The 22,438-nt window shown below is 41.7% G+C and overlaps 1 protein-coding gene across 9 annotated transcripts in view; it reads right to left on the bottom strand.

The window, feature by feature from the left end:
* kcc (solute carrier family 12 member kcc) overlaps positions 1-22,438 on the bottom strand; it is a 479,479-nt gene that overhangs the window by 16,167 nt on the left and 440,874 nt on the right. For all 9 annotated transcript variants that reach the window (XM_073084338.1, XM_073084401.1, XM_073084393.1 and 6 more), the window contains exon 3: positions 21,271-21,341. In XM_073084338.1, coding sequence (XP_072940439.1) covers positions 21,271-21,341 — 71 coding nt within the window. The remainder of the gene's footprint in view (positions 1-21,270; positions 21,342-22,438) is intronic.

Genomic DNA, 22,438 nt, shown 5'->3' with positions numbered 1-22,438 from the left:
ACGAATCCTCCTAACCCACAACCGCATAATGCGAGTACCGACAAATTTGCATAACTTTTTATTTCGCTCATAAAAACGAGAGTGGCTTAGGAAGGTTGGTACGTTGTATGAAATTCTAATATAATATCTCTTCTATTACTCGAACAGTTGGTGAAGTGCGTTGATGGCACGAATCAGGAGCCGAATCACGTAATCGACATAAATAACGCTATCCTGCGGGTTGGTTTCGTTTAACTTGAATCGAGATTAGATCGGCACAGTATTGCCAACTCCAAAAAATCTGTGTCGTGACGAAAATAAAAACGCCGCAAATATTATTATTGAAAATTTGAGGGCGACAGAAAAAAAACGTCACCCGCTTTACAATGTTATCGAAATCGTTGACCGTTTAAATGCATATTTAAGATAATCTACTCCAAAAACACATATTTTATTATTTCACTTATATTATCATGTAAAAAACACATCTTTTTCTAAGAAATGTTTGTCGCGAAGTGTCACGATTTGTAGTGACAAACTCAATACTGGATCGGTCGAAGAATCTTCAACGTAGGCTCCAGAAGATTGTTTTAAATTTGATTTTTTATAGCGTTTCAATGGTATTCTATTTCACCGCACACGTAGTTGACAAAAGTGTTGTTAAATTAGAACGGTTTACGTCACAAATACCGCAATGTCGCAGTCGGGTCTCGAGGGTATTATTTTTAGACGTGCTTTCGTTTTTTAACATATTTTCATTTTTTTTCTTAGAAGAAATATTCAGTACTTTAATTTATTTCATTGAATGCATTCCCTTCGTCATCCTCCGTCCTTGCATCAGCTTCTTTATGGTGTGTAATATGAATAAAATAACACAAGCACCCTGAACTCATAATTAATTTAGGGTTTGACATTGTTTGACTGAAAATTAAACCCAGGAGTTTCTGCAGAACAAAAACTGATGCTGACCTTAAAGTAATTTAATACTTTATAAATATTTTACAACACTACATTATCGTCCATTCCAGTCTGGATGGCTGGACAGCTAGACAGCTATTCTCACTTCTACATTAAAAGCCGTAAAGACGGATGAAAGCCGCGTAGGATAAACAAGATATTGTTGCACGTTGATAGACTGACAGGAGCACAATGGAGTGAATATGAAAGCGGACTATTAACGTGGCCGAGTGAACATCCACGAGGAATATCCGATGAGCAGGCGGCGCGCGTGCAACGGAAGTTTGGTCGTGTTGAATGTTATTCAAAAGTTTGTTGAAGCGTTAAAAATGTTTAGTTACGAATAATTTTGAAGTATATTTCGTATTTAATAAATGTGTTCTTAATGTTTGTAGCAGGTGGAGAAGATCTTCGTGGTTCAACTGCGAATGCTTTATGGTAGTGTGGAAATCGTTGCGTTCAAGCCTAGTCTTAAGCACGTGGTTGGGCTGAATAAGTAATCAAGGCGATTACAGATTTTTTCCACTTCTTTGAGTTGGTTAACTAAGATGATTGCCTCACATGTAAGACAATTGACACAAGAAATAAGTGTGGCTGTACTTCCCCGGTCGAATCCTACCTTTTCTGTTTTGATGTTATAAAGTAGAAATAGGCGTGAAAGTGCTTTTGAGGTTGTACCACAAACAGCTCTTACTTTTGATGGATACGGAGAACATTACGCCGTTTATCAACTTATTAAACGGAACGATGAATTTAATACTCACGAATATAATACAGAAATACTGGGGATTAATATTTAAGCCGGCATTAAACTTTAAATGTTTCAGTAACGATATTAAACGTAATATTAACACAAAGCCTGAAGGCAGACGGCGTCACGGCGGAATTCTTATGGAGGCAATTTATTACAACGTAAAATTTAAATTGCCAGGCAGAGGTTTGAGGCTGCGGGAAATTAAATCTTGGTGTTTTCTAAAAATATTAAATTGACTCAATGTTGGGTACGGGTCTCTTACATGAATATTGAGTTACATGGATTATTCATAATCATCAACCAATTATTTTCCCACTGCTGGGCACGGGTATTCTCTCAGAATAAGGAGGATTAGGCCATAGTTCACCGCGCTGGCCAAGTGCGTAGGTAGACTGCACATACATTTGGGATGTTTTTTATTAAGCTCTCAGGTGTGCAGGTTTCCTCACAATGTTATTCTTCACTGTTCCAGCAAGTGATAATTTATTTCTAATACACACATAACTTTGAAAAATCAGAGGTGTGTGCCTGGGATTTGACCCTTGGACCTCTGAGGTGTGATGTGGTGATTTGTATGGTGTTAGTGTTGACGGAAACTACTTCCAATTTTCTTATAAAAGCTGTTGATGAAGATAACATTTTGAATGCGCAGTAGTGTGTTTCTTCGAGTTATTTATTTACTCAGATCACAAGTATGCAGAAAATCCCTCTTTCTGTATGAGGTCTTCTTCCAGTGGTCCAATAGTTTATTAGAGCTGGTGGTAGGGTGGCATCCTGATTGTTAGCATTTTTTATATCTCGACAGCTGGAAAACTACTAGGAAGTTTAAAGGTTGTGTCAAACTTTATAACAAAGGAAACATTTTTTAAAATGCTCTGCGTTTGAATCATGAAGACTTGTAAAAAAAGGTTGCCGTGGCTTAAGTTAACTTAAGCTTACACTAACACAGTAACACTGTGTCACACAGATCTTGAACATTTAGTTAATTAACATAATTGTTAAACATAACAAATATCTGTCAGACGCAAGAATTCAGTTTTTAATTACGGGCATGCTTAAATATACTCGTTAACAACAATGACCTAAAAGCAATAAAAATGCTAAATATTTTTAATTCAACGCCCAGCGGGAGTGCCATTATATGAAGTGCCTCGACTTGTGCAAATTGAGATATATAGCCGACATCGGTTTTAATTTTACGTAACACGATATATGAGTACGTAGCAACTCGATGAAATGGGATTCAAGTGAACTTGCCGCCGTAACACAAAATTACTCGTATATTCTGAAATGTATGGTGTTATTTAGGTATATATTTTCGTACTAGTGTAGCTACAATTTATGTATAATAAAAAAAAAAGAAAATAAAACGCTTTCTACACTCACAGCCCCAAACTAGGATTCCCTGTATCGTGGGTGCTATGGACACACATAGAGACAAATACACCAACACCCAGTCCCAGAAACAGAAATCTAAATTCATCATTTAGAAATCTGTCTCGCCGGGGATCGAACCCGGGACCCTCGCGCGTCAGACCGGCATGGTGACCCCCCGCCACGCGGGTCGTCATTATCATATAATGTATTGAATATATTATTTATGACGTCGCCATATTCATGCGTTTACGTAAACGTTGTATAATATGATGGATACGTACATAGGTATGCATAGCATAGGTAGATATGTATACATGTACGTTTTGGTGTTGTGCAAATATCTAAGCATATGTTTGGTTCAAAGAAATGCCAGTTATTTTCATATTATGGTGTATATAAAAATAATTTCCATTTTTGCAGTATTTTAAATATCGTCATAATTGTGGCATAGTGCAGGGCATATATTGAGTATTTAAATGAATTGCTACGAAAATACAGTCTTATGCTCTCATAAAAACTATATTAAGGAATGGATGTCTTTCAAATGTATTTTATTTATCATTTTATCGAAACACTTTGCGCTACCATATCTCGTGTTTCCTTTTAAGTTTTGTCTAAAGTTTCCCGTTCAATTGTCTGGAACATGTTCAGCGTCGTGAAATAGAACACCACATTGTTTTAAAAGTAAAATTCTTTGTTATAGGCAAATAATTCTATCCTTTTCACTTCATAGGGAAAATATATATCTAGCTATCGTTGGAAAACAATTTAAATCACTGATTACAATTTATATGCCTAATCATATTTATCACTGTATTAAATAACCCTTAACTAAAAGTAATATCTAATACCCTAAAATAGTAGTATGTATTTGATGGATATATCAAATAGAACGACACCGGAGATTGCATTCAAAGGCCTCATATATAATTCACAGACCATTTGCACATGTCTCTGTCTAGCTCGGAGCGACGGGATCACAATCTAAATGTTCTCAAATGCATCGTGAGCTGCCGGATTAGGTGTACGCTTGAAAAGCCCTGAGAATGCGATCCCAGTAGAATATCTTTGATAAACTGACTGACAAGGTAAGACCATTTAAACTCAGAGATTCGGCTTGGTTGCTAGTTTAAAAAATGGTCCTTTGTGATTCAACTCTACATTGCTGGGCACGGATCTCCTGTACGAGTGAGCGGTTTGGGCCATAGTTGATCACACTGGCCAAGTGTATGTTCGTAGACGTTTACATACTCTTGAGAACTTTTTTTAATTACAGGCGTTCAGATTTGCACGGGATGTTTTCCTTCACCGTTAATTAAAGATATAGTTAATTTCTAACTTAGTAAACACAAACGAGTGAGCCTTGCATACGAACCTCGGAGCCCCCAAACGAGAGGCTAAGTTTCTAGAACCTTTACACTATCACTGCTTTTTACGGTCCCTATAATATATATAAAGCGGAAACCTCACCGAACAAACCGGCAAATAACAGCGTTGGAACAAATTAAAACAAATAGGAAAACGTCGGTGATAAACAGCTGGTGTTGTGGCCGATCCTTTTTTATTGCAGCCGACGATTTACGGGCTTGCATTAGCCTCCGTGGATTGTTCCGACGCTTATTCAGATTTATAACACTTAAGCAAGTTAATAGAACACGATTTGAAGCTAACCAAGAGTTAGTTTTTCATGTTATGTAAAGTAGAAGTCTTCGTTTTGCATCTGAATCCAGCAGCATAATTAAAGCAGTGTGAAATGCTGCTGTGTTCAGTATCCTTACCATGAGTTTTCAAAACATCCCACAATTTTACGTTACGTTTACTCAATCCATTATTTTGTTCCGTTTGCTTCAGTAGACTGAGTAAACTTAACAATAAGTAAGTGCTCAAGTCTTTTTGTCTACATCACATGTTCGCAAAAAAGAGAGACAAAAGATAAAGCGCCATTTTCTCAATTTAGACATTTAATGCTACGTTACTGACACTATAGTTCTGATACAATCCGCTAGGGGTGCTGATTGGAATTGGTATGGGCAAATACGTAAACAAATACCAAAACAGTCATATTTGTCAAACGCTAAGGGTACTGGTCTGAAAGGTGTGGTAACGGAGACTTACTTTTCCAAGTCATTCCAGGTTTGCTCTCAGGAGTAAGGGCGCATGTGTGACCTCATATAGGAATCCTATCTGGGGTTGATTACAGATGTCCATGGGCGGCAATAGACACTAACCTTCAGGTGGACTGCATGCTCATGTGCTTAATTTGTCGTTAGAGTTACCGAATTTCTAAGAAATAGGCAAGCACTGCAATTGTAGCGTAATTTGGATTAAACCAAGTTATTTTTATTGATCCACCTAAAGTTCCATATCATCATATATATATCATTAGGATATTTTCCAAAAGTTACATTTCAGCATTTGGTATTAAATCGTGTAGGCATAAGCGTATTTGGATTATATAAATGGAATATGTGACAAATGGTAGGCCGTCGTAGTTTCTTCGACTTCTTCTTCTTCGCCGACCCACTTCGAAACGCCGAAGACGCATCAAACAAAAACACGTAATGACCTGTCAAGCGCAATCTATAAAGCACCGCCGGGAAATTCTAAGATCCGCCAATTCTTTTTTATCTATCCTTTACTTTTACTATTTAAAAAAAGGGAAAAAGAGAATAATTATTTTTAAAATTAATAAAAAAAACCCACTGAGTTTCTTACCGGATCTTCTCAGTAGAGGTGGCGTTCCGATCCGGTAGTAGTTTAAGAAAATATTGTAACTGACAATTTGTAAGTGCCGTCGTTGGCCTATACAAAATAAATATATTTCATATTTCATTTCACTAACGAAAGATTTTAAGTCCGCATGTTATTACACATTAAAGTCCGCATTAAAGTACGTATATAATAAAATGTTTGAGTAAAATGAAAATACTGCGCACGCATATTGAACACGCCCTTATTATTTTCACTTACATAATCTATTTCATTTTGATTTAGGAAATGATAACCAAAAATCATCTTCTATTTTTAACCAGTATTTATTAATCAGATCGATTCTGATCAGTTAACTAGTCGTTTTTGTTAAACGTATTTTATCATAACAATAGTTCAAATTCGTTTTAATGTAATCTAAATGTACTCGTAAATGTAGTCTATAATAATTTCAGCCACATAAAAGAACGCCACAGAAATTTATCTGTATATTTCTTGTATTGACCTACATCATTCCCATATTGAAATAAGTATTGAAATTGAATCAAAAACTCATCTTCACAGTTTCCAAACCAATTCCACGCTCGGAAATGCATTGAGATTTATTATTTGTTTTCAAAATTCCCAACGAACAGGCAAAATTCTTAAATCGACAAAAATAGCTTAACAGTCCAACAAACGCATTGAACGTAGAAAAATATTCATACGTTCTCGATACCTGTCACCGACACACATTAAAATTTAAAATCGGATCGAAAAATCATTTTCGCCGTTTCCAACATATTCTGTAAGGTGCTCGATCTCAATTCGCATTAGATTGTCGCGAACCGCTTTGAACCGGTATTCCCGAGCCGGCGACCAAGTGTATATGGCGCGTGAATAATATACGGCCGCTTCTGAGACGTATATTGATGCATTTGCAGTGAGCATTTTCGATTTAATTTGAAATGAAAACAGTGAGAAATATAGTTTCACTTTGATTTCGTTAATATGTAACATATTTAAACCAAAGTACACAATGGTTAAATATCCTTTTATACCTATTAAAGTTGTGGTGTCGTAAAATCAAGGTGTTCGTTATGTTTGCATTCCTGGCAATGGGGCGGTTTTCAGAATTAACAGGACTAAGGCCATACGCTTGTCTACGCCATACGCTGTCTGTTTGATAAACTTCAAGCATGTCAACTTACATTGCACTGTTTTAAAAAATTAGATACCTACTACCTTTGCAGAATATGTTATTTTCAGGAACGCATGGCACTATGGACATAGACATAGAGCTCTACGGGTTACACGGGTTTCACGATTTCCAGGTGGAATGTGTTTAAATAAATATGTATTCATGACTCTATGTGTGTAATGTATGTGTAAGTATGTGTGCTTACGTGGTACGTAACGTAGGAACTCATTTCATTCAACACACAATGAGTAAATGGCCCTCAAAGTTATTCATACCTGAATATGAAAAATATACCAACAAATATATATTTATTTTATCATGTGTTATGCTTTGTCTCATACAACCAAAATCGCGGCTAACTTAGGTCAAATATCTTTCGGGTCGAGAGATAAAAAAGAGTACTTCACGAACCGAAATTTTGCATATTAGTAAATAGAAACTTTGTAAGAAGTTTCAAATAGGTACCATTCAACACGTCCCTCGGGCGTCCTGTAGGAAAATTCGTTGAAAAAGGTCCAGTTACTGGGATCAATTGAGGTCGTGCTACCAGTTTCGTATTCATAAGACCTTACTTTTGAAGATAGTTTTAAGGGATAATAGGGATATGCTTAAAAAATAAAACGAAACTGTTAGGTATTACGTAAAAAATAATAAGATGCATGGAATATATTAATTTTAACACTGCTCAGTTATGTAAAGTATTCACAATACAATTTTACGTCATTATTGGAATAAGGTGGTGAAGTTTGCTCTAGATCTTCTCCAGTAGAGAGAGGTAGGTCTTAGGTACAGACCTAGCAGTGGGTCATAAGGCTAGTGGCCAATATTTTGGTAGCAACACTGCTGAATGACTGGCCTAGGCCTGAAGGACTAGCATCCTGATGCAATCATGACAGTGTAAGTGGCAGATAACAGGGTAGTAATAAAAAACAACTTAATACAAATATATAATATTATAATGTAACTTAGTTATGTTTTTTAGCTTTTCAATTGGGAACCAGAGATGTAAATTAATCCACGGGACTGATTTTTTAAGTTACGTTCAAATTTAAAAAAGTATCCTTAAACAGCGAAATAAAATATAGCGAAGAAATATATACCCGAGAAATTTCTCCCGGGTTCTCAAAGGTGTGTTAAATCTCTTTTCCCGATCGCATCCAACGCATAAATTGCTCAAAAAGTGAGTGTCTAAATCGCCGAGCCGTGTAACTGAAGTGTTCTTGACCTTGCTGGAGTGTTTTAAAGCTGTCTCATCTCATTCCTTTTGGTATTGACGAGGCACTCGTCCGACCTTCTGCGGAAGAGCGGCCCCGCCGTAAGGGTGCTTAGCTCAGACAATCGATCAAGGCTGGCCCAATATCCGCCCGGGAAGTCTCCTAATGCTAGCGGATAAACCTGTACCTCTAACAGGTGATTACTGAATATTGGTAGAGTTCATATTGTTTATTATTGAAAACAACATAAATGTGATGTTATTACTAATTAGAGTAATTATTAACTGGAATTATTTTTGAATGTGGATTGGCTAAGAGTGAGGCTTAAACATTGCATGAATACCAAAACTTCCGTATTTTTTTGACAAATATTAATTGACATTGACAACCTGCATTAGTTATTAAACTGACAGGACTAACTAAAATATAGCTGGATGTCTCTTTATGTCCCTCACTTGGGCAATGGTCTTTTCTTACTACTGGAGAAGTCCTAGAGAGTATCCTAGGAGTTGTCTAAGATGAGTAGAAAACACCGAAATTGGTATTAAACATAAATAGTACGTCTTTTGAATTTAAAATATGTTTTCAATATGTGAATTGATTACAGTGTATGTTTATTCTTTGTTAATAATATTTACCAAAAATGTAACTAAATTTAAACTGTGATTGTGCTTTATAATCTATCTTTACAACACGTAAATCGTTCATTTACAGTGTTATGAAAGCTAGATACTCCTCACTTCAATCGCCAAAAATAGAACTGATTACGTCCGTAGCCATATAAGAGCAAGTACGTAATACCTAAAATTACAGAGACGAGCTATCTCGGGCAGAATTTGTGATGCAAATTTACATGATTTGCTCCTCACATACGAATACCGTTCATAGCGGGCGCCTAGCGAAATGAAATTTGTGTGGCATGAAGTTTATTTACTGCACTACTAGACAATTTTTATAAGAGGTTTTTAAATTGAATCAATATGTCAAGTAGCTAAACGTTAAGCTGAGTTAAGTATATTGTAACTGGTTTCTTTAAAATATTTGGAACACATTGTGTCTCTATATCAGTAAAGATTTGTTTTTTGATTTTTTTCTCTAAATAAACTTGTTTTCCTTTCCCTATATAATATCACCTCATACAATTTTACTTGGCACGCTCTTGTAAAATTTTATTTCGTACCCAAATTGTATTGTTTTATTAAAATGGATAGCTGGGAATTGATAATACCATAAAATATTTTATAATAAGCACCTAAAATATATTATACATTATATAAGCATCAAACAGAATTTCAGTATTTTAAAAACCATTCATTCCGAATAATGTTTACAAAACGAAAAGTAATTTTAAATCGCGAACGAATAAATAAAGTTGAGAAGTAATAAGTGGCGTTTCGTATTTCGAGTTCCCCCGCATTCATTATCACGAATTCCCTAACGTTTTTCTTTGTACGTAGCACAATTCAAACTTATTATTACGATTCAACGATTCCTTGCTTTGTAGCCCTGTTTTTCTTTTGGCGCTTGTTTTTGGCAATACACCAAACTGGTTTTATCTGGATTTTTATTTCACACATATTTCACTACGCACACTTACATTTACATGTACACGTTTGTGTGTATAGAAACGTATTCATATACGTATGTGTATTCACAGATGTCGGTGTATAAATACGTAAGCGTAACCATATTCAAAGGCTTATTCTACATAAATGTATTCATAGTCACAGGCAATGTAGGCATTGAATTCTTAAACGTATTCACATTTAGGAGCGTTATCGTGGACGGAGGTGCATTTGAGTATGTAAGCTTCGTTTCCGAGTATCCGTTTACGATCCGGTAGTAGTATAAAAAGGGTAATTGACAATTTGTAAATTTCCCCGTAGGTCTATACTGAATATTTCATTTATTTTTCAATTTATAATATTTCGAGCATATTCATATTTGACGGTGAATTTATCTACGTATTCATAGTCGTAAGGTATTGAAATTCGTAAACGTATTCATATTTGTAGGTAAGTAAACAAATTCCTAAGCTTATATTTATGGGTCGTATTTATCGTATCGAATCAGCTGCCATATCTTAGCCTTCAAACCAGAATACATCTGTACTATATTGCTGCTATAAGGCATACATAGGTATGCCCACAGAAAAACAAAGACGCTTTCTACACTACAATCCCCATGTCGTGGGTGCCATGGACACAAATAGATGAATAAAAAACACCCAGACCCAGAGAAGAAATATAAATTTATTATTTAAATATTTGTCCGGGCATCGAATCCGGAACCCTCTGTGCATCCGACCAGTATGTTGACCGCCCCGCCACGTGGGTTAGCATAGCTTGTAAGTTGCGTAAATAGAACATGAAGGATATACAATTTTACATCCAGATTACATACAAGCAACGCAGGTGGGGTACTCCACTAAATATATCGTAATATTAAAGAGCTTTATTTTTTGTCAAGCCAACGCTCCCGCGTATTCGTAGAAACTCCAATTTCGATTACATTGTGATGTCTCTGATGAGAATTTCTCCGAATTTTACGTTCCAGTTAAGCGTTATTGCTTCTTCCTTTTATTACGCGTTATTATTGATTTTTATCATTTATTTCTGAGTGCCCGAATTTTATTACATGAATTTCGGTGTCTCGTGTTATATTGAAAATGCCAACAGTAATGAGTAATATAATATTTGCAAAATATGTACAGATTTATATGTATGTTATAAATATGTACTCGTAGGAATGAAGTAAAAATCCCAGACACAGGTAAAAATACTGTCACAAAATATATGATTAGTTTCGGTAAATATTGCGTAATAAAAATTTGAATATCACAAATAAGTTAATGAAATATATAATTCACTATAAAATGTTTAATATTTAATAAGTTTAAAGTAAAGCGGTGTCACCCAAATTCAAACCGATGGTAATCAAGCGATCTACGACGCTACGTCGCTACGTGGCTACGCGAAAGCTACGCTGCTACGGATCACCGCTAGCACGTATCCCAGTTCATTTAACTCGATTTCAATAATGCGCCCGATTTATTCCAATTCCGCCCCAAACACCCTTTAAGCCCGGCTCCAAATTGGCTCTTGGCAGCGTTATTACAATTCTCTATAATTTGGTAATTAGAGAAACGAGGTCAATTTGAAATATCGTATAATAGCGATCCCTATTTTAATAGGACTGTAACCCATTAATTTTACATTGCGAGACAGTTTTATCTATTGAATGAGAGATTTGGATCGTTCTCCACGGCTGCTGTAGGGGTTTTCGGTATGCATCAACATTGGGTGGTATAAATTCTCAAATTTACCTAAGTCATTTGATGCGCTTGTTATATGGTAATTAAGACTCTAACATGCCCTCAAACTTATATATATTTTTAGTGTCAGTCACTTGTCTAAATAAAGAATAGTAATAATTCTTTATCGCTAAAATCATTTACTATTTATAAACGCTACTAGCAAAAAGCGCAGCTTTATAAGGGCTCACGTATCGTGAATGGTATATTCAGTTTAAGATCCTATATCAAGGATGATGTGGTCACTTATTAATTAACAATAAATTATTAAATCTACCTTTCGTCAGAAGACCTATGAAGAGCAAAGCTACCTTTGATCCAGAACCAGAACCACTTTAAATGCTTGTGGTGGATAACTTATATTAGATCCATTTTTTGGGATTGTAATTTTTTTGCGATTTATCCTTGGTATCTTTTTACCCGACTGCCAAGGAAGGGTTATGTTTTTCGCGCGTATCTTGTATGTTTGTCTTTCTTTATTTGATCCGATCTAACAAACGGCTGGATGAATTTCAACAGTTAAGGTGTCATTATATTTGTCTCAATGACCCGAGTGTCCTTAGATAGGTGTTAGAAAAAGAAAAACAAAATGGCGGATTTTTGGCGCGAAATAGTAACACATTTAAAAAAAAAAGTTAACCGAACCTATCGAGTAGGGTATCAAATGAAAGGAAATTAAACGGAGATTATAAAAACATATTTGTATATATATAAAACAGTAAGGTGACTGACTGACTGATTAACTAAATGACTTTTTCATTTTTCAGAAATCAACGTACAGCCTAAACCAAGGACCTTACAGTTCTGAAATTTTGCACACAGGTTCTCTATATAGCTCGAATAAGTACTAAGAAAGGCCTTTTGGAAATTCTACCCTTAAGAGGGTAAAATAGGGGAAAACAGTTTTTTTGAAATCCTTTAATTTTGAAGCAACTACTATAAAATTTTGTATTTGGCTTTCTGGATAGGAACAAGGACGCACTTATTTATCCCCCTCCGAAAAATCAACCCCGTAGAGGGTAAAATAAGGGTTAAAAGTTCATTTGAACAATCGTCAATTTTGAAGCAAACACTATGACATTTTGTATCAGGCTTGTTGGATAAAAATAATGAAATGCTACCTCTAACGAGGTAAAATAATGACCGAAAGCTTGATTTACTGAAGTTATATATTTTATAGACCGTAAATGGTGAATTTTTTAGCGAAATAGTAACACGTTTTAAAAAAGTTAACCAAACCTATCGAGTAGGGTGTCAAAATAAAGGAAATTAAGAGGAGATTACACATACATTATATAATATATCTTATATATAAAATTCTCGTGTTAGTTACCGTACTCCTCCGAAACGGCTTCACCGGTTTTCACCAAATTTTATATACATATTCAGTAGGTCTGAGAATCGGCCACTATCTATTTTTTTTTTACACCTAAGTGATAAGGGTTGTTCATCCTTAACATTTTTTTATTTATATGGTAACACAACGTTTGCCGGGTCAGCTAGTACATATATACTCGTATATACACATCGAGATGACTGTCTGCCTAAATGAGTGAGTTGCTGTGCCAGAAATCAACGCAAAGGGAAACCGCTAAACTTAAGCGTGCTGGAATTTTACACATAGGTTCTTTATATAGCGTAAATGAACACTACGAGGATAAAATAGGATAATATTGTTTGAACATATTTTGTTTTTGAAGCAGACACCTACTATGAAACTTTGTATTTGGCTTTCTGGATAAAAATAATGAAATGCCTATTTCACTGCTTTTGGAAATTCTACTTCAGCCTTTTTGGTGCAGTCGGGTTTTTGATTTTTTAAATTAATTACTTGTTACTCTTGAATTTAAACTCCGCCATACTTATAAAATTATTGCGTCTGATTTGCAAAAAATATTTTTTAAGTATATATAGGTATAAGCTATTGTGGATGTCTGAAACGCAGTACATTATAAACTAATCTGGGGTCTGTTACCAATCAACAAGATGGTGAAAACCTTTATTATTCTCTTCATGTCGATTTGGGTCATTTATCAGTGAATGTTGAATTCATCACGACTTCTTTAATTTACTAAAGCTCCGAGGGATACATTCCGTAAAGCTGCGAAAGAGCTACTAATTAATTCTATTAAATAACATTTTTATCAATTGTTAATTTAACTATTAAATTTATGAATTAAATTAATGAATTATGTGTGTGGCCTGCTCAATTAGTTTTGTATTTTCTTTTATGTTTGTTCCTACATAACCAATTCTGTATAGAATTGGTTATGTAGGTTATGTATGTAAAAGATTTTCGAATTATAGAGGACTCGCTTCGCTCGCCCTAATAATTATTGTTTATACCAAAATTTAATATCTTTTACGTCCGATTACTATGAATAAAGTAATAAATCCTTTCCACATAAATATATCACATAACCTGGGGTAAAGGAAAGTAAAATGTAACGGTTGGTTTTGAGAGGGCGTGTCTTTCCAGAATACGCTGTCGAGATCGCGTGAAAAAACTCAGACTACGGTACTTTATAAGTAGTTGCTAAGACTAGAAAAGGGCGTAACAACAGGAATTAATAAACTTGTGTAAGATATATGTATATACTGCTTACATATGTATTTATTAAATAAACGCTTTCTACATTCACAGCCCCACATTAGGATTCCCTGTCGTGGGTGCCATGGCAACAGAACAGATATCTAAATTCATCATTCTTATATCCGTCTGGCCGGAGATCGAACCCGGAACCCTATGCGCGTCAGACCAGTATGGTGACCGCTCCACCACGCGGTTTGTATGTATGACATGTATGTATATAAACCTTAATTACCAAAGTTCCCTTTATGTAAATATGGTCCAGCGAGCCAGATAAACCCGAATAACATTTTTACAGTAAATAACACAACTCGTTTGCATATTTCTTATCTGTTACCGTACGCGTACGCAAAACCGTGAATCCTAAAGCAATTAAACGTTGACGAGAGCGAGTTTGTGTACTTTCTGCGCTAACAATAATATTATGATCCACCAAGTGTACGTGGCTTTTTTAATATCGCAGAGGGGAATATTATAAAACTTTTTCCACTGTTCCGCGGTCGGGTTTTACGACGCTTCGGCGACATTTCGCGGAGTATGTAATACGAAATGTTGCTATGGTGAGCCACGTAAAGGATTTATGCATACACTGTAGGAACTGTAATAAGCGAGCTGAAGCACTAAACTTTCAAGTATAAGCGTGTTTAATAAGGAATAAACTGAACAATATTAAAGCAAGACGGCGATACGCCAAAATATAGATAAAATACATGACTAGATTCAGGAGTTTCAATAAAATACAAGATTTAGAGATTTTTATAAATTCATGGCCGTATGATTTTAGTGTAATTTCAAATTAATGTACATTAATAAGACTAGTTTTATTTTTATATCTACTCTAATTAGCAAAACGGGCCTAAAAGTGAGAAGTTAGCTAAACAACCCTCCCCCCCGAACGGGCTGCCACCTTGTCGTGGTGGGGGGGCTTGTGTGTCCTAATGATCCCCGAGGCTATACGGCAGAGTTACTCATACCGGAAGGCGAAGGGTGAAGGACCAGACTAAGAGCGGCCCAGGGGAGCTCACCCCTTAATAACAAGCAAAACATGGAAAAGGCACGTTGTGAAAACGGTCTCCAGGTGGGTACCCGAAAGGGAGAATCCCACCCCTCTGCTACGGCGGAGGGCTGCCCCACGTACTCTGGAGGGGGCAACAACTGCCTCGTAGGTCGGCAATCCGCCGACCTTCGTAAACACGACCCAAGCACGTACTCAACGGACTCTGAATTGCTTAACGAGACGGAGAAGATGCCCGCTTCAAAAGCGGTAACGAGGAAGGCGCGGAATACACGAGGCAGAGCGCCTACGTCAGCTGCTTCGACGGACGCGGAAGAGCTCTCGGACTGCTGTTTAATGTCGGCGATGTCCACACAGTCCAGAGCCACGTCGGCTGGTGCCCGCAAGCGAGCACTACCGGCCAATAGCAGTGACGGAGAACGGCCAAAGAAGAAGACCGTCAAAGCCCAGACAGGTAGAGACGATGACTTCCTGGTTCCTGTGGCTCCTGCGGCCACGACCAGATCGAGGGCATCCCTCCCTAGTGCCGAGGAACTGGGAAGGGAAATGACTAACGAGCCTACGGGGGACCTAGGTTCTCGCATTATCGAGAACCTAGAAGTGATCGAAAAGGTTGCGGATAAATCCCGCAACCTAAAGGGAGATATGGTGCGCACCTTACGTTTGGCTGTGCGCCACGTCCAGGCGGCAGCTACGGAAGTAGTGCAGAGGGCAACCACTGCACACCTTGAGCGGGAGAACGCCACGCTGCGCTCCCAACTCGCCGGACTGAATGGGAAGGTTGAGGCACTTACGGCGGAACTAGACCAGTTACGCCGTAAGAGTGCTTCAAATAGACCCGAGCCACCTCGATCTGAACCGAGGAGGCCCGCTAATGGGGAAGACGCTCTGATGGACCGTATCGGGTCCATAATAGACCAAAAACTGGCGTCTTTTAGGGACGAGCTCTTCCCCGGCAGAGCGATTCGGCCTCCATTAGGGCAGAAGGTAGCGCCCGTTACGCCTGCGCGTCCTCCAGGGCCCAAAGCGCGGATGCGCCCTCCAGTAACGTCAACGTCAGTCGCACAAGCAGGGACGTGGGCGACTGTAGTAGGGCGCAAATCTAGGGTGAAGGAACGGCCTCCGCCCCCGACCCGAGTAGAGCCAGCCCGGAAGCAGTCTCCGAGTCGCGGGCGAGTAAAAAGTGCCACCCAGCGGCGACCTGCCGCCAATGCTGCACCGGCACCGGTGGCTCAGGCACCGAAAAAGGGTCGGGCCGGTAAGAGAAAGGCTGTCAAGCGGAGGCCTCCGCGAGTGCCGAAGTCGGCAGCAGTCACCGTGACGGTGCCCGAAGGGTCAAACGTCACCTACGCGGAGGTCATGAAGACCGCGAAGGGGCAAATTAAACTGCCTGATCTGGGTATCGCTGAGCTGCGCCAGAAGAGAGCCCTCAACGGCGGCTTGCTGCTTGAGGTGGCTGGCGAAGACAGTGCCGAGAAGGCCGACGCACTCGCAGGGAAGCTGCAAGCGGTTGTCGCGGGGATGGGAGTAAAGGTGACGAGACCCACAAAACAGGGGGAGGCCAGGGTGATGGATTTAGACGATTCCGTCACCCAGGAAGACGTTGCCGACGCCATCGCCGTGGCTTGCGGGTGCGTCACCGCCGACGTAAAAGTCGGGGAGATTCGGCGGAGGCCTTCAGCCTTGGGGACGGCATGGGTGCGCTGTCCTCTCACAGCCATCCGCAAGCTGGCCGCTGCAAAGCGAATTCTTGTCGGGTGGGTATCTGCCAGAGTGGAGATACTACCGGCTAGGTCGCTTCAATGCTTCCGTTGCCTCGAAATGGGGCATGCCCGGCACCAGTGCACCAGCACCAGGGATAGGAGCGCACTGTGCTACGTATGTGGCGAACCCGGCCATAGGGCGAGTCAATGCGGAGCACAGTCTCCGAAATGCGCCCTATGCGCAGACCTTGGTTGTCCATCTGACCACCGCTTGGGTAGCAAAAGGTGCAAGCGTCCGAAAAAGAGGAATAGAGGCAACGGAGGAGACGAGACAGCGGCCAAGACTGCTAGATCGGCACGGACAGATGGGCCTGCGCATCCCAGCGCTTCGTCCCATTGTCCGCCAGCGGAAGCGATGGACTCCTAATGGATAGGTCTCCGTCACTTAAAATACTCCAGGGGAACCTAAACCACTGTCGCGGGGCGCAGGATTTGCTCCATCAATGCCTCGTAGACTGTTCGGTTTCTTTGGCTGTGGTGGCGGAGCCCTATAGAGTTCCGGAGCATCCGCGGTGGGTAGGAGACGATGCGCAGTCCGTAGCCGTGTACTGGGCGGGCGGAGAGGGAGATCCCCCGTGCTCCAGACTTCACTCCGAGCGGGGTATAGTCGCAGTGGAGTGGGGTCCCTTGGCGGTGTTAGGGTGCTATGTCTCCCCGAATTGCACCTTGGCGGCATTCGAGACGTTCCTGGACCGTGTGGCATACTGTGTTCGGTCCTGTCTTCCCCGACCGGTATTCGTGATGGGCGATTTTAACGCCCACTCGAGGGTTTGGGGAAACAGACGAGACAGTGTCAAGGGAAGGGCAACGCTCGAATGGGCAGCTGGGCTCGACCTACGTCTGCTGAATCGTGGCTCGGTCAGCACGTGCGTGCGGTGGCAGGGAGAGTCGGTCGTAGACCTTTCGTGGGCGACTCTTTCTGCCGAGCGCTTGGTCACGGGCTGGAGGGTGGCCGACGACCTAGTCACGTTGTCTGACCATCGCCACATATTGGTGGACGTAGTGTTACGGCTTCCGGCTGCGGATGTCCGCCGTACAAACGACCAGCCGCGTCGATGGGCAATGAAGCGGCTCAACCGAGACCTGCTCGTCGCTGCTGCTCATGTCGTGGACTGGTCATGCACCGCCGAGGTGGATGACCGGCTCGATCCCGAACGGGAGGCGATCCGGATCAGGGATGACATGGCGGCCATCTGCGATTCCGCGATGCCGCGTGTCAGACCTGGCTGGAGGCGCCCTGTGTACTGGTGGACGGAGTACATCGCACGGCTGCGTGCAGCCTGCCTGCGCGCCAGACGTCAGTACACTCGGGCTCGACGACGCCGGTCATCCAGCGCCGCGGAAAGGGAGGAGAAGTACGTGGAGTACCGGGCCGCAACAACACTGCTTCAGGGCGCAATCGCCGAAAGCAAGGCCCGGAACTGGAGCGCACTCGTGGAGGGGCTAGACCGGGACCCATGGGGACGCCCGTATAGGATGATTCTCGGCAAGCTACGTCCATGGGTGCCTCCGCTCACGGAAACTCTCGACCCGCTTTTCGTGGACACAGTGGTGGACAGCTTGTTTCCAGGAACCACTGACGAAACGGGTTCTCCCGCCGCGACGCCGGATCTCCCTGAATGGTCGGACGACCTGACGGTCACCAGTTGCGAGCTCGACGGAGCAATCAGGCGCATGGCGAGGCGAAACACTGCTCCGGGGCCGGACGGAATCCCAGGTCAGGCTTGGGTCTTGGCGCTGACAGTACAGGCTGCAAAACTTGTACACCGCCTGCTTCCGTTATGGACGGTTTCCATCGGTATGGAGGCAGGCGCGGCTGGTGCTGTTGCACAAGTGGGGCAAGCCTCGGGACTCCCCATCAGCGTACAGACCCATCTGTCTGTTGGATGAGGTGGGCAAACTATTCGAGAGGATCATTTCCACTCGAATTAGTCAGCACTTAGCGTGCCACGGCCCGGACCTCTCCGAAAACCAGTTCGGCTTCCGGCAGCGACGTTCAACGGTGGACGCCATCCTTCGAGTCCGAACGCTCTCAGAGCAGGCCATATCCCAGGGTAGAGTAGTCTTGGCGTTAAGCCTAGACATAGTCAACGCTTTCAACTCTCTACCCTGGAGAGCGATTATGGAGGGCCTGTCCGTCCACCAAGTACCTTCATATTTAAGGGAGGTTTTAAAGGCCTACTTGTCGGACAGGCGTATCCGCTTCCCAGGTCGCTATGGGAGCGTTCACGGGAGGAACGTCATGCGCGGGGTACCGCAGGGTTCGGTACTGGGCCCACTACTGTGGAATATCGCGTACGACGCAGTGCTGAGAACGATGCTCCCACCAGGAGTAAGCATCGTCTGCTATGCCGATGACACCCTCGTTCTTGCTGAGGGGGTGTCGTTTTCGAGAACGGCTCGGCTAGCGGAACTCGGAGTGGCACGCGTCATAGCGAAGATCCGCGGGTTGGGCCTACAGGTAGCGTCCCAGAAAACCGAGGCGATATGGTTCCACGGCCGCAGGCCGAGAGTCGAGCCAGCTGAGACCTCAGTGCGCGTCGGGGAAACGGATGTCCGGATAGGCAGGTACATGAAGTACCTTGGCCTAATACTGGACAGCCGCTGGTGCTTTGACGAGCACTTCGACCGTCTCGTCCCCCGAATCCATAAGGTAGCGGGTGCTATGCATTGACTGCTGCCGAATCTCGGGGGACCAAGGGAAGAAGTCCGCCGCCTCTACGCGGGTGTGATACGCTCGATTGCGCTCTACGGTGCGCCGGTATGGTCGGACAAATTGTCTGCCAGCCGACGCCGTGCGCGGAAACTGAACTCCGCGCAACGTACGATCGCAATCAGAGTCGCCCGGGGGTATCGTACCATATCGTATGAGGCGGCGACAGTCCTGGGGCGGTGTCCGCCCCTGGACATTCTGGCGGATATGGACGCACGGGTCTTCCATAAGATCCGCGTCCTCCGTCAGAGGACGGAACCCTTCGACGAAGAGACGATCGGAGCGCTTCGGAGGAGAGCCAGATGGCGCGCTCTGAGGTGCTGGCGCGAACGGCTTCAGGAGCCTAGGAGCATACGCCAAAGGGTGGTTGACGCTATCCTACCGAACTTTCGGGCCTGGCTGAAGAGCAGGGGTAGAGTGACCTACCGCCTTACTCAGATACTCACCGGACATGGCTGTTTCGGTGAGTATCTGAACAGGATACAGAGGGAGGAGACGGCCCAGTGCTATCATTGCGGGCACGACGAGGATTCCGCACAGCACACGCTGCAGTACTGCCCAGCGTGGGAGTCGCAGCGGCGGATCCTCGTCGAAAAAGTGGGACCGGATCTCTCTCCGTCGGCCATCGTCGGGGCGATGGTTCAGCGTAGCGAAGCCTGGGACGGCATGATCACCTTCTGCGATGCAGTCATGTCCGCGAAGGAAGACGCCGAACGAGCAAGGGAGCGCGCTGAACCCGCTCGGAGGAGGAGTCGCCGCGGGCGTACGTAAAGGCCCCAGGCGCTGTGTCCCTGTAGTTTCGGGACCAGAATAGGGCTACGGTATCCCCTGCCTGTCGTAAGAGGCGACTAAAAGGGGGCTTCCGGGGTTGCGGGCGGCAAGAGTGGGTAGCTCGAACCGCCCGGTAAGCGACCCCGGGAAGGGCGGCGGTATGTGTGGTCGCATACCGTCGTACGGTGTGGCGAGCGTCAAGCTCACCTGGGCAGAGCCCGACGGGGCAACGCGCTAAGAGGACTCCGGTTGCGTTCCTTTGGAGATCCCGGAGCCCTCAACGCAGCGCCGAGGACGGCCACCGGGGGGGTTTTAGTGCGGTAAAAATCCCACATAACCCTGCGTCGCTCCCACGGCGCCGGGTACCTTTTGAAGGTTTCCCCCTCGTAAACAAAAAAAAAAAAAAAAAAAACAACCCTACGTCTTTATAAACAAATACAACAAAACGTAACAACGTTTTCCTGGCTGAAACACAAAATTTATCACGAACTATTAAGCCCACTCCTTTATAATAACTTGTCCGTCGCTTCCACTCATTTTAAATTTAACGTGTATCTTATATAGTAGAGATATGATGCAATTTTGTAATTTACTTCCGACTTAACTTGAAATTACCTTTGAGATGCACGGGATGCATATACTCGTATATGCGGTTCACTAAAATATTTTATCGCTGTTTAAATCGCTCTGCTATTTATTCTTTATATAAATGATCATGTATCCTCTTTAAATTTAAGAGTATAATAGAGAAATTGATGTAGCGGTGGTGCCCTTATAGTGTAACCACGAAGCACACACGCACTGGATATCAGGCTCGATTCACGGCCAGACAGATGTCTAAATAACATTTTTAGATATCTTTTCTGGGTCTGGATGTTTGTGTACGTAATAATATAGTAGTAGTAGTAACAACTTATAATTACAAACAAACTTACATGATAGAGGTAGAGGTTGGTGTCGCAACCCTTGTCCTTGTCTTTGGGCAGGCCATGTTCATCGGTGTCGCCTGGAAATAGAAAAATCATACATTACATATTGTTACAAAGACACATGGTCCACATGTACTCGTACGTCAACGAGCACGAATATAGACTTAGTGACTGTATGTTACATATAAAATTGACTATTGTAGGGTAAAAACATAGATTAGTAATGATTTCCCACTCCTAACATGAAAATGTAGTTTTGACAGTTTTGACAATTGAAATTGTCAATGTCATCTATTTTTGTGTTTGAAAAATATTACAAAAAAAAAATAGTTTTTAGAGCATTTATGATCTTACGACAATTTAACGATTATACGATATTTCTCCGCACTTTTTCTCTTCGATTTCGTGTTCTTGCACTACATAATTGCACATGTTGGCATTGTTCCGCGTAAATTACACCATGACCATAGTCAGCCATTTAATGGCTTCCTTCAATTACAAGGCGGTGAGATATCTATACTTATCTATGGTTAAAAACAAAAAGCTCGCCAAAATACTTCAGTCATATGTATACAATTTTCAAAAGCCGATTAGCTTTTCATTCGTTACGTGAAGCTAATTCATCTTACGTATATTTAGTAGGCGGTAACATTATGGCTTCTTGTGTATTCTATTTGAAACTGTTTAGAATTATTTATCAACTGCTGATCGTCTATATTACCGCGTAATACCATCTTATGAGAACAGCGCGGTCATCACTACGTACAATATGGCTTCTTTACGTAAATAAACGGTTTGTTACGTTACGGAAGCCTTCGTGGCCGCAGTAAACAAACCCACAGTTATGTGTATGTATAGGTAAACATTCTGGATATTTGTAGACAAAACGGAAGGAAGACGTTCACATGAGTGACGCCTTTGATGTTGTAAATATGTTTCATATTCTAGGGTTGTCGTAAGCATTTGAAAGTATATGATATTATAATAAGAATGAAAGATTTTATCACACCCTTCAAAACGGAACACATCGGCGGTCAAAAACTGCTTTTAGTAGGCAGAAATAGGTGTGGCGGTACCAGAAACCCCGTAATCGAACCACAAAGTTCTACCTCCTTTAAAATGCTATTATAAAAGTATGTTTATGTACAATTAAATATTCGAGTAGGTATGAGCA

The sequence above is a fragment of the Epargyreus clarus genome, unplaced genomic scaffold, assembly GCF_041222505.1.
Source record: "Epargyreus clarus isolate Ecla_fem2 unplaced genomic scaffold, WU_Ecla_fem_2.2 ptg000003l, whole genome shotgun sequence".
NCBI lineage: Eukaryota > Metazoa > Arthropoda > Insecta > Lepidoptera > Hesperiidae > Epargyreus > Epargyreus clarus.
This window is presented reverse-complemented; position numbering and strand designations above follow the sequence as displayed.